The sequence below is a fragment of the Lygodium microphyllum genome, chromosome 30 (genome assembly GCF_053477565.2).
Source record: "Lygodium microphyllum isolate KBCC chromosome 30, Lygodium_microphyllum_v1.1.10, whole genome shotgun sequence".
Lineage (NCBI taxonomy): Eukaryota > Viridiplantae > Streptophyta > Polypodiopsida > Schizaeales > Lygodiaceae > Lygodium > Lygodium microphyllum.
In genome coordinates, this window is record NC_141164.1 from 73549540 (window position 1) to 73563295 (window position 13756).

A 13756-nucleotide genomic window follows, 5' to 3' on the forward strand; every position below is an offset into this window, starting at 1 on the left:
ATTTTTTCCCTGTTACCGTCACTATTAGCATCGTGAATTTACTGCATGCGTCACTATTAGTGTCGCAATAGGCGTCGCAAAGCATTGTTATCAATGTCGCTATCTGCGTGTCGGTATCAGCGTCACATAACGATGCTGATACCGACGCAGATAGCGATGCTGATACCGATTGTTCTATGGCATCACTAATACCGACGTTTTTTGTGACGACGGGGGAAATTTTATTTATGAATATTTTCGTCGCTTTGAACGTCAGTATAAGGCATGTATCTTGTAGTGAATATCCCACGAATTATTGTAAATTAAGGACAAGAGTTACTATCTCATGCCTCATATTTCATAGTGATCTACATTCTTTGTGTTTTCCATCATGGCACTCATCACAATTGAAGTTTCTCAAATGTTTCTACAATTAAAGTTTCTCTATCTTTGTTGTTCCCTACCTCAAAGAGGCTTCTCCACTTGCCTTCTTTCACTATTACCCAAATCTCCATCACTTTTCACCTAAGAGCTACAATAATAAGAAGAGGAGGAGGGCCAAACTTCCTAGCAAGTGGAGGGAGAGTGAGGAGATTGACATGAGGCGTGGTAAAGATTAGCTAGATTGCCTTTTATTTTCATTTATCCCCTCCATATGTGTGGCACCACCTTCCCTTGCATACACGCAATTAGAAAGGGTGAAGAAGCACCCCATATCCACCCTTACATGGGAACTCTATTATGCTTATGGCTACTTCTTCTCATAAGGCTTAGAATAAGGCCATAATTGAAGGGATGGATATTGCCTATACAATTGTGGTTCCTAAGTCATAAAAGGCCACTTGTGACGTTGACCATACAATGATGGGTCATAATCTACACATTGACATTTGACAAGCTCCCTAAGAGATGATCTTAGGGTCCACCCTCACATGGGAACTCTATTATGCTAATGGCTACTTCTTCTCATAAGGCTTAGAATAAGGCCATAATTGAAGGGATGGATATTGCCTATACAATTGTGGTTCCTAAGTCATAAAAGGCCACTAGTGACGAGATGGAGATTGACCATACAATGATGGGTCATAATCTACACATTGACATTTGACAAGCTCCCTAAGAGATGATCTTAAATAGCTAGTTGAGAATATACATCTTATGCTTCAGGGAGATGTTAAAGAACTCACTAGGTTTCCTTCTTCCTTTTCTTTGGCAAGACTTAAGTAGCCATGTACTTCATATGCTTCTACTAGTTCATTCATGTAGTCATGGCTCTAGTCCCATCTAAGTGAGAGTTTGAGGGATAGTTTGCAAGAACAATAGAGCTTCATTTTTTCACTACTACTTCATTGGTAAACTATTCTTTTTTATTCTACTGAGATATTCTACAAAAAAAGAATTATTACATAGTATTTTTTGCGGGCTATAGTGATGAAGGTAAGTAAGAATTTTGGGCTTGGAGTCCATCTCAGCCAAAGCATGAAATTTAACACCTTCCATTACCTATATGTTAGATCCTAGTACTTTTTATCAATCTTAAAGGTCAAAAAGCAAAACACCAAGGTTGATTCCTAAGTCCATAAAAATGCTTAACCTCCCAAACCATTGGACAAGTACCCAAACAACTATCTAATAGTTCTTAGAAGTCCCATGTGAAAAAGATGTCTAATATGTTACAATTTGAAAACCACTATAGACTATTGTCTGCCATAGTTTTAGGGCAGTTACCTTATATTTTAGAGCATTTTTCTAAAAGAAAATCAAATTAGTTTTTCTAGCAAGAATAAGTTATGTTAAAAATATCATACTCTTAACAATTCCAAAAGTATTTCCTCCCTATTAAATATCCAAGTTGTGTCACAAAACATTTAAGATTCTTAAAGTATCCAAGCCAAAGATTAGAAAATATATTATTTAAAGCTATAGAAATCACCGTGTAGAAAGACTACTTATTTAATACTATACAAGAATCACTTTTTGGCCATGTATATTAGTCAATGGATATGAATATAGTAGGTCAAGGTATATAATGATGCTAACATTAGTCAAATGAAAGACATAAGAGTACTATGGATGCACTGCTAGTCATAAACAATGTAGATTAAGGTATACAATGATATGAACATTAGTGAAATAAAAGACATATGAGTACTACAGATGAACTCCTAGTTTAGCCACAAACAAATTGTCACCAAAATAGTGGTAATGTATGGATAACAATTATCACTGAGGCACTCAAAGTAACAATATTTTCTTTTTCTTAGGGTCTTTGTAGGCCTTTAAGCCCTAGAAGATGATAAGAATAACTTAGAGAATTAGAATCTATGCAACCCAAAACTAACCACTTTTAACAATCTAACACTACATACTTTAACTCAAAACATGTGTACTCATCTGAGGTTATATCATGGTACACATTAATGACTACAAAGCAATGGTGCAAGCAGCCACCAGATAGAACTCCTAATGTGAGTAACTCTACATTGAGAGCTTTGCAAATCTCTAGAGCAGTCCATAAGGGGTAGGTAGGACAGGCTTTCAACGATCAAAGTCATCATTATTGCATGATCAACTATGTGTGACCATCATATTCAAGCATGTGCGTGCTGTAACTAACTGTAGAACTACTCAGGTTACTCTAGCCAGATCGTACAAGATCTTGATTGGGCCAAGTCAACCATTAGTATGTTGATCCTCAGACTCGCACATTTCTCATTTAAGGAGTCATATGGCTACAACTACAAAGATAATCATAGTCATCAATAGCATGTTATATACAGTCGGTAAGTGGCCTGACGTAAGTGCTGTTCAATCGGCAGTTGAATAGGCACATACTCCAAGGATGATGATGAAGCGGTATTGGATAGGCAGCTTATATCCTGGTAAACATCGGCACTTGTCTACTACCCAATAACGGTATTGAAGTTGCATGGCCTTGAAAGTTGCCAATCTGGTGATACATACATACATACATACATACATACATACATACATACATACATACATATATATATATATATATATATATATATATATATATACAAGACGGCCATGTTTGCCCCTCTCTCTCTCTCTGGGCGGCACACACTGATAATCATCATCATCATCATCTCTCTCTCTCTCTCTCTCTCTCTCTCTCTCTCTCTCTCTCTCTCTCTCTCTCTCTCTCTCTCCTCCCCATAGTAGAACATTGGACGGACACACATGCATGTACGACCCTACCCGAAAATGCGTATTCGCCTATGAAATATGCATGTGCCAGCACCCGCACTCACGGCCCCGGTGATCGCACCAGACTCCCAACTCTCAACAATCGACGACCACGCCCACCACCCGACGATATATTTTAACACATATAAAAATGTATATTTTAATGTATACACATACACATGAGATATTATAATGTGTAATATACATATTGTAATAATATATTATTGTATATTATATAAATATCTTACTACTATATTCTTTTTGCTATAGGTTCGAAAAGCCCCGAACTTCCAGAGGGCTTCACGAACCTACTCCCTTTTCCAAACCTCCTTTTTTTAATCAAAACCCCCTCCCCTTCTCTCTTTCTCACGTGTAATATCTCATTTTCTCTTCCCTTCCCTTTTTTCATTAAAGCCTCCCTTCCTCACCTCCCTTTTTTAAATTAAAACCCCATTTTCTTTTTAATTAAATTCTTCCCCCCTCCCCCCCCTCTCTCTCTCATGTGTAGGACCTAGGTTTTTTTTCTCTCTCTCTCTCCTTTAATTAAATCAAACTTCTTTCTAAATCAAAAGTTTCTCTTTCTCTCTCAGAAGGAGATAGAATAAAAGAGAGAGAGAGAGAAGAAGAAGAAGAAGAAGCATAAAAAGAAAAAGACAGAGAGAAGGGGGAGAAAGAGGAAAGATAATAGTCTTTTTTTAATTAAACATTTTTCTTCTCCCCCTCCCCCCTCTCTCTCATGCGTAGGGCCTAGGTTCTCTCTCTCTCTCTCTCTCTCTCTCTCTCTCTCTCTAAAATTAAACTTTTTAATATAAACTTTTTGTTTAATTAAAATGAGAGAGAGAGAGAGAGAAATATACAAAGAGCAAAAAAGAAATAAGAGGAGAGGGAGGGAGAGAGAGAGAGGGGGGTTAAGAGAGAGAAAGCGAGACAGAAAAAGAAAAAAGGAAAAGAGAGGAGAGAGGGGAGGAGAGACAGAGAGAAAATAAGAATAAGAAGAGAAAGAATTATAGAGAAAGGAAAGATAAAATTTAAAAGAAAGAGAAAAGAAAAAGAAAAAAAAACTTTCTTTTTAATTAAAACAAGGAGAGAGAGAGAGAGAGAGAAATATACAAAGAGCAAAAAAGAAAGAAGAGGAGAGGGAAGGAACAGAGAGAGAATTATAGAGAGGAAATATAAAATTTAAGAGAGAGAGAGAGAGAGGAAAAGAAAGGAAAAAAAAGGAGAGAGGGGGGACAGAGACAAAGAGAAAAAAATGAGAGAGAAAATAAGAAGAAGAGAGGGAATTTGAACACATAGAGAATTATAGAAAAAGGAAAGATAAATTTTTAAAAAAAGGGAAGAAAAAAATTTAAAGAGAAGAAAAAAAAGAAAAAAGAGGAGAGAAAAGGAAATGAGAGGAGAGGGGGAGAGAGAGAGAAGAAGAAGAATAAGAAGAGAGATGGAGAAAAAGAGAAAAGAGAAAAGTCTTTAAAATTTAAATATTTTTAGAGAGAGAGAGGAAGGGAGAGAGAAGGAAAGAGGGGGAAGAGAGAGAGAGAGAGAGAGAGAGAGAGAGAGAGAGAGAGAAGGAAAAGAGAGAAGAGAGGGGGGAGAATAAAAGGAGAGAGAGAGAAGAAAAGCGGGGAGAGAAAAAAAGGAGAGAGAGAACCAGGAGAGGGAAAAAAAACTAAAATAGAAGGCAAAGAGAGAGAGAGAGAGAGAGAGAGAGAGAGAGAGTTAGACATAGGGAATTTTTGGGGGAGGGAAAAGAGAGAGAGAGAGGAAAAAGAGGAGAGAGAGATGAGAAATAGATCGCACGGCAACTTCGCTTGCCGCTTCGAGGCAATAATTTGAAAATCTCTTCCCAAGTCACAAAAGAGGATTTTTGGTTTATCAAAAACAATTTTACTTTTTTCACAATAGTTTCGAGTCCCATACCAAATGACTGCTTATAAGGCATCAACTCGTTAAACGTGACTGCAGTGAAGCGGCCTAGCGTTCTGTGCGTGCGAAGCGCGCGCAGAATGCTAGTATTCTTGTTAACATAGGGGGGGGGGGGGGGGGGGGGGGGGGGGGGGGTGTGTGTACTATCTACTATACATGGCACACATGGATGCCCCTCGCAAAGCATAAAAATTTGGAGAGAGAATAAAAGAGGTGGAAAGAGTGAGTATAAAATTTTGGAAAGGGGAGGGAGGGGGGGCAGAGAAGGGAAGAAAGACAAACTATATCTATATATATATATATATATATATATATATATAATTTGAGAAAGATAATTTAACATTTTACATGAGAGAGAGAGAGGGAGGGGGCGGGTCGACAATGGGAGAACAAAATGAAGAGAGAGAGAGGGAGAGAGAGAGAGAGAGAGAATATCCTTTTACGGAAAAAAAAAGAGAGAGAGTATAAAAATTTGAAGAGATAATAAAAGATGTTCAAAATGTTATTGATTTCTTTCTTATGTATATTGAATCATTGCAAGATACAAGTGTATTTTCAAAAATCAAGTTATTGTCTCAACAATTGACATGAAAGTGTAATACATTTGCCCTTTCAAGAAGAAGAAGGCTAATAAATTGAATGGAAAGGGAATTCGTGGATGGATATGGGATCTCACTAAGCCTCAAAGAAAGCATGACCTCTGACTTACTTTGTTATGCACTTTCTGATCAGAAAGAAAATTTGTTGGAATGCATTACTTGGGAATGTTAAATATTCTTGGCCATCCTCTTTTAACATTTTCGATGATAACTCTTGTAAATTCTAGGTGAAGCCAAAAGGGAAGACATTGGTCAAGTGTCAAGGTTAGGAATAGGAAAGATTCTGCTCCTTCTAATTGTAGTTGGGTCATCAAAGCAATGACTAAGTGGCATGACCTAATTTCCAATGCCACTACTACATTGTGGTATAAAGGAAACCAGTCCTGAACAACCGCCATCAAGTAAGGGTTGTCTAACTGTGGAAGGCTATCCCCTCCTTTAACCAGAATTTGCTTTTATGGTAAATCTTTATGAATAAGCTTCGTACCAATTATAGAGCAGTCAAGTTCAAGCATGTCTCCCCTATATGCTTTTTCTATTAAATGCTCAAACACAACAATTACACACACAAACAGGTCTGTCATGAGAGCAGAATATGTGCTATGGGGTGTGCACTCAGTCTCAGATTCAGGGATTCAACCAAGTAGTCTAAAGAGAGAAACTTGGGACTGTCATAAGGGATAACAGCACAGACGGAAGATCCCTCAAAATAAAGAAACATCCCTTTCAATTTCTTCTAGCACACCACCATTACATGCATGCACCTTTCTTTTTCCAAATGTGTATTGGAAATTCCATCCTCTTTTGTTGGCTTTGTTGATAACTATAGCACGTTTGGACATACAGAGTTCAATATATACCTTTCGGCAAGCTTCAATCTGACATCCTAATTAATACTGTGCACCATTATGAGCACCATGAAGCATTCATCATATACAGTTAGTTTGACACTTATTGTGGTATTCCCTTTTGAGTGTCACAATTTTCACTACATCAGCAAGATTTATGAGCTTCCATCTGACGTCCTAATTAATACTGTGCACCATTATGAGCACCGTGAAGCATTCATCATATACAGTCAGTTTGACACTTATTGCTGTATTCCCTTTTGAGTGGCACAATTTTCACTACATCAGCAAGATTTACATATCCAATCATGACTGTGCTGATTAAAGTGATACAATCTTAACAAAAAATTTAACACGGATCATACATGGAACAAAAAAAGTACTAAGATTTTGTGAGGATCATGGAAAACCCTTCCAGATAGTTTACAAGCCAACAGCACTTTGAATCTGCTCAGAGTGGAAGTGAAGGATTCAGAACAACTCAGTTCTTCGGGAACCGCCAGATAAGTATGCAAACACTCTGGAACAATCAAACCATACACAGCTCAAGCAGGCATCGCTCCTTTCATTTGCATGTGTTCAATTGATGAAGACCGTTTTACAACTTATTCTACTGTTATCAAACCACAAGCCCTTCAAACTGGATCACAGAGTGGCTAGGAAAACAGCAATGACAAACTCACTAACATGGAGTGTTCAGAAAATCTAGTAGCAATAATTACACAGACTGACCTTGCCTGTTATTACAATGGAAACAGTCTGAACTGCATTGCCCCTTATAATTCTAATGCCCTGCTTGCATTGCTCCTCGTAATTTCCATGCCCTGCTGACCTCAAGCAGGGATTGAAACTTTCATTGCCAATCTGTTCAAACAATGCACTCCCTTTCGAAAATTTTCCACCTGATTCAAACTAGATGCAACTGAAACTAGATGTTGAGTGAAGCAGCAAAAAAATTTATGAGTAACTTACTAAGCCACACAAATGCGAAAAGACAATTAAATTTTTTTTCACATAAAGCAACTTTTGCTATTAGAAATGTCATAAAGTCAAATAGTTGGATCAATGGTTTCAACATAAACTCAGTCCTGCAAGTTTTAAACTGAAAATGTCACAATGCACTGGATGACAATTTTGCTATTAAAAATGCCCTAAAGTCAAATAATTGGACTAATGGTTTGAGCATTAAGTCAGGCAGTATCTGTTAAGTGCAAAACTGGAAGTGTCACAACACACTGGATGACAAAGGATCAATCAATCAATCATAAGGCATTAAACTATCTTAAAAAGCAAGAGTATATACAATTTCTTGATGTTCATCCAAGTGTTGAGTTTTAATTTTGTCCGCTTTTATAGAGGCAGCACTGGCACAGCACTAATACTTGCATGCGGAACGTGCACAAAGAAGCTCTGTTATTTGAAATGAGCTAAACTGATCAATGGTTTCAACACTGGCTCAGCAATGTACAGGTTGCCTAAATAATTAGCAACAGTAACAATCACAAAACAGATACAGTCATGAAAGACTAAATGACAGTCAGAAACATCCATCAAAAGCCATACAAAATTTCTTGAAATGTAAAGCATATGGCCAAGTAAAGTTAGTGCAGCAGTAAAATATTAAGAGAGAATTGAATTCTTTTTCTCACTGGAACTCAGAGTAGTGCTGGAACTTACATTCCTCATGAAAAACTCTTTCAGCTTAATGTTCACCTCCATCATAGCTGTTGAAAACTTGTTTTGCACCTCTGCATTTTTACTTTGCTCCTCTCCTCTGATCATGTCACTCCTCAATCCTGCATTTGCACAGATCTCAGCCATAAGCATGTATGAAGTAGCACAGTTTTGACTCATCTCGACAAGCTGCTCAAAGCATCTTTGTGCTATCTCAGAGCCTGTATGCAATTTGCAAGCACTCATTAAAGCTGTCCATAAGAATTTGGATGGAGAACTAGGCATAGTATCAAGAAATCTCTCTGCTTCATTAAGGTGGCCTGATCGAGCAAGAAGATCAACCATGCAATTAAAATGATTGAATGATGGCACAATGCCATATTTTTTTGTCATGGTTGAAAGCAATTCCTGGCCTTTAATAACCAGGTTGGCACGACAGCATGCAGTGAGAAGGCATGTGAATGTAACAGCATCTGGCCATACACCCTGCTCTTGCATATTATCAAAATACTCAACAGCCTTATCACCTTCATTGTTCATACCACAACCTTTAATTATAGCATTCCACGAAGCAACATCTCTAAGTTGCAGCTTTTTGAAGACATCACATGCCTCCAGTAATAAGCCACATTTGGCATACATGTGAATCAGTGTGTTGCCAACAAACAAGTCATTCTCAAGTCCTCTCTGTGTGACCTCCAAATGTGATTCCCGCCCCTTGTCGATAGCTCCGATCCTGCCACATCCTTTCAAGATAGAGACAAACGTGACAGTGTTTGGTAAAACGCTACCTGTTTGCATTCGGTCGTAACACTTTAGTGCTTCCTGAACTGGTCCATGCTCCACATATCCTGTAATTAGTGCATTCCATAGTGCAATATCGCGCACTGCCAACAGATCAAAGACTTTTTGTGCCTCTAATAGAAAACCAAAATTTGCATACATATCCACCAAAGCACTCCCAACAAAGATATCTTTTTCAAGTCCCACCTTGGCAACTTCTACGTGCATTTCTTTGCCCTGGTCTTTTGCTCTTAGATGGCTGCAACTTTTCAAGATGCAAGAGAATGTGCAATTATCTGGAGAGAATTCCTCCAGCTGCATTGCATGAAAGCATTTCAAAACCTCCCAAAAAGGCCCATGTTCAGCATAGCCAGCAATTAAAGCATTCCAGCACATAACATCTCGACTTGGCAACCTGTCAAAAACAGCCTGTGCATCTGTAAGTGAGCTACACTTGCCATACATTTCAATCAGAGTGCTGCCAACAATAAGATCTCTATCAAATCCCTTCTTTGTAACCTCCAAGTGCATCTCTTGACCTCTTTCTATGGCTTCCACATTGCCACAAGCTTTCAAGCCACACACATAAGTAATAGCATCCTGACCAATGCTATTGAGTGTCATCTCATCAAGGCATTCCAATGCTTCTCTATCACAGCCATGTTCAGCATATCCTGTCATAAGTGCATTCCAGGTTACAATGTCTTTGACCATCAAATTATCAAATGCTTGCCGTGCTTGTGAAAGTGCACCACACTTCGCATACATGCCAACTAAAGTGTTGCCAACCAAGAGACTTTTTTCATAACCCTGCCGCGAAATTTCCCTGTCCATTTCTCGGCCCTTTTCTACTGCTCCCAAGCTGCCACATGCTTTGAGGTAACAAACAAATGTTACCTCATCTGGAAGTATGCCTTCCAAATGCATCTGTTCATAACACTGCAATGTGATGTGAAAAGGCCCATGTTCTGCATATCCAGCAATCAATGCATTCCAAGAAACAACATCTCGAATTAAATGATTGTCAAACACATACTGAGCATCGGAAAGTGCACCAAGTTTAGCATAAATGTCAATAAGTGTGTTGCCAATAAATAAATCAGATTCTACTCCTCTCTTAGTGACCTCCATGTGCAATGCTTGGCCTTTGCTGGCATCTCCAAGATTACAGCAAGCCTTTAAGCTAGAAGTAAATGTAGAGACAGTGGGAGATATGTCTTCAAACTTCATCTGCTCGAACAAATCAAATGCTCCTTGGTTGGGACAATATTCTGCATAGCCAGCAATTAGGGTGTTCCAAGACACAACATCTCGTACTGGCAATTTGTCGAAAATGGAGAATGCCTCTGAAAGCCAACCAAATTTAGTGTACATGTCCATTAAAGCGCTGCCAGCAAAAAGGTCTGAATCAAAGCCTTTATGTATGATCTCAACATGAAGATCATACCCTTTTTTGGTGTCCTTTGATACAGCACACTCTTTGACTAGAGCCACGAGTGTGTAACTGCTAGGCTGGACACAACCTTCCTGCATTTTCTGGTAAAGAGTGGAGGCAAAATTCGCCCGCCCACACTCTGTGTAGGCTGAAATAAGGGAGGTCCATGTATGCACATTCTTGTATTTCAACCTGTGGAAAGCGTGCTCAGCATCAGTAACACTTCCGCATTCTACAAACATTGGCACGATGTGGTTCCCAACAACCGCATGCGCATCCAGGCCATAGCTGCAGACCTGCGCATGAAAGCGCTGTGCGCAGAAAAGATCTTTGTGCTTCCTGCACCGCAACAGAAAGGACACCAAGGCTTCCACCGAAGGTACGTCAGCCATGGGGCTGCGGAATTAGGGCATGACCGCAGCAACTTGGAAAGTTCTTCCATATGGCGTGTGAGGGGGCACATCCCTTCAGCTAGAAACTTAACTCAACCATTGCCACTCCATGCCAGAAGCAGGGTCCTGCGTGCCTGCTGGAATGAGGCTAAGGGCCTCCAGATGTGACACAGATGACCCTTTTTATGTTGCCCCAAAGGAGGCCTTATACAGGGATCATCCTCTCCGATTTGCACCACAGATTGCATGAGCACAGGAAGGGCTTTTGCCATGAAGCATTCAGTGAATACGCAGAGAAGATCGAGCTGATGCCATGGTGTAATGATGAGATGAAGCCCCATCCTTTCCTCTTTCGTTTTTGTGTCAATCCCAGACCGAACTTGTGACAATACAGCAGCCCACAGGCAATGGCAATTTAGCCATGCAAGCCCAAAATAATGGTTTGTTGAGGTGCCTTTAAAAATGCAAGCATTACATCTCAGAACAAATAAACAAGACAATGTAAGTTTGGGTTTATTAAAGGAAGCTGACCAATGGATAATGTGCCTAATGGAATCATCATAGCACAGTGGGCAAGAAGATCACAACATAAAACTATATTTCTCCAACTTGATGCTAACAAAACATTCATCAAGTGTAAAACAATCATATTATGTAATGTCATGCTCAAAATGGGGTTCAATGGAAAACTAGCAAACATTCCCTTCTTCCTAGCATAGGGCTCCATGGCTTCTGCATCATTCAATGGCACCTTGCTTGATCAATTCCAAATCAGCAAGGGGTAAGACAAGGTTGCCCCCTTAGCCCTACCTTGTTTGCAACATCAACTCATCCTCTCTTTTGTATGATGGAGGACCTTATCTCATTGATGGAGAACTTCAAAGATTGAAATATCAAGGGAGCCAAATAGCTGGCAGATTTGCTAACAACCTTATGATGATGCTCAAAGTTGATGCAAAAATTTTAGAGAAAGCCTATAATCTACTAGAGTTGTATGAGAACGTTGTTGGATTTAGCATGAACTATGAAAAATCTACTCTTATCAATGTTATAGAGGATGACCTAGGAAATCTAGGATGGAAAGGCAATGTCATTGGGAGAAGGCAAATGTTGGCACAAATGCTCAATGATGGGACATTGGATGGTCTCTTGTGCTTTCAAGAGTTTCAAATGCACATTGGCATAGCCATCTCTCATATGGTCTTCTCACATTCCAATCTCCAAGCCATTATGGTCTTTCCTCACAATCCTAATTCAAATGAGAAAACAATGACTTTATAGTACGCTTACTCAGCTTCATGAGTTATAGTCTAAATGCCTTGAAAAGTTCGTTGGTAGCCTCATGATTCAAGTGGTGCTTCTCAATCCACTCCCACTACTCCATCACACTTGATTCCATCCATTGGCACTCATTGAAAAGAGGAAAAGTAGAGAAGAAGGCAAAATGGCAATCTCAACCTCACAATCTACCTCTCACAATCCAAGCTATGGAAGAAGAAGGGAAAGAAGAGAAGAATGCAAAAAGAGAGAAGAGCTTCACTTAAGTCCTTCACTCACACTCTCACTCACTCACTCTTCCTTGCTCTCAACAAGGTGCACAAGAAGATGAGGTTGAAGTAAGGAGAAGGGTTGGTCTCAAAGTTGCATAAACAAGAATGAGCTTTTTGATTCACTTTTTGGTTTTTATCCATTAGGGCTAGGGTTGGAGTTTCCTTTAATAAGTTGCCAACCTTTTGGGCTTTTGACCAATCTTGTTTAATTTATGCACACACCTTAGAGTAATGGGACATGTTCTTAACCAAAGTGAATAGAAGTTTCATGCCCACAACCTCACATCCATTATGGTCTTCCTATCTAACTCTATGATATGACATAATTTGTATGGGAGTGAGCCTAGCTCTCACATAATGTTGCAAAAATAATAGTGCAACGACAAGAAATAACTGAAGGTCATTATACCTACACAATGTGGATGACAATGCTTAAATTAATGTAAAACTAGAAAAATAATCATTTTTAAAATAATTATGGTACTTGGACTTGCACGTCTACTTTGACAATGCATCCTTCTTCGCTCATTGAGGTTAACAATAAATCTTCAGGTACTTAGGCTTTCCGGTTGGCATCGATGTAAGGGAGTCTAATAAGATGCAATGGGTGCTGCAAAAGCTAAAAGAAAATTAGCTACTAGAGTTAGCTCTAATGGCATATTATTCTAAGAAATATTGTGCCTACATAAGAGGGTTTGAGGGATGTGCTTGACTTTCCCCAAAATCAACCATCAAGCTCTCTCACTGAGAGCTAATTATTTGTTGTGGATGCTAGGATTGGCACTCAAAACGAGACATCTCTCTATAAGGAACATAGTTAGCTAGGAGACATCAAGTAGCTAGGGGTGGCTCTAGTCGTAATTCCTTTGACATGCTAGGAATAGTCTAACTCCCTACAAGCCTAGAATATATATTGTGAAAGGCCTCGATACTAACTAAGGGCAGATTAGTGGTTGCCTATGGGTGAAGTTCAAACTAGAAATTGATGGAATAAGACTATGATTATACAATATTTTGAAATAGAGGCCATACTTTACCAAATATGATTTTTACTTATTTAAATTTTGTAATTAAAATTGTGTGAAGGAATGTGTTCTAGCGAGCTAATTAAGGAAGTTTTTTTTAATGTGTCTAACATAAATGTGGTAGTAAGTAATTAGAAAAACTAAAACTATATCTTTGAGGAAAGTGGATGGGTGAATACCTGATGAATTCATCCTATAGTAGGGTGGTCTTGGTTAGCCAAGAGGCTTTCCCAAAGTAAAATGTTAAACTAGAAATTTTAGGAAGATCTGGATGATTGAGTTTCTTAGAGGATCATCCTAAAAGCTGACTTAGTGCCATTTTAGGGGGATGGGGTGAG

At 38.9% G+C, this 13756-nt stretch overlaps 1 protein-coding gene across 3 annotated transcripts; it reads right to left on the reverse strand.

Annotated features, from left to right (window-relative positions):
• Positions 1-6586: 6586 nt before the first annotated feature.
• LOC148009997 (pentatricopeptide repeat-containing protein At5g27110-like) lies at positions 6587-11299 on the reverse strand. Of its 3 annotated transcripts, none has more exons than XM_087673056.1 (3): positions 8237-11299; positions 7292-7471; positions 6587-7079 (listed from the first exon to the last, which is right to left on the reverse strand). In XM_087673056.1, exons 1-3 carry the CDS (start codon positions 10841-10843, stop codon positions 7041-7043), a joined length of 2826 nt encoding a protein of 941 aa, XP_087529182.1. In that variant the 5' UTR covers positions 10844-11299; the 3' UTR covers positions 6587-7040. The 3 variants fall into 3 exon arrangements, with proteins under 3 accessions (XP_087529182.1, XP_087529183.1, XP_087529184.1); XM_087673057.1 differs by having other exon boundaries at positions 6589-7079; positions 7292-7423; XM_087673058.1 differs by lacking the exon at positions 6587-7079 and having other exon boundaries at positions 7357-7481; positions 8237-11298.
• Between the last annotated feature and the right edge of the window lie 2457 nt (positions 11300-13756).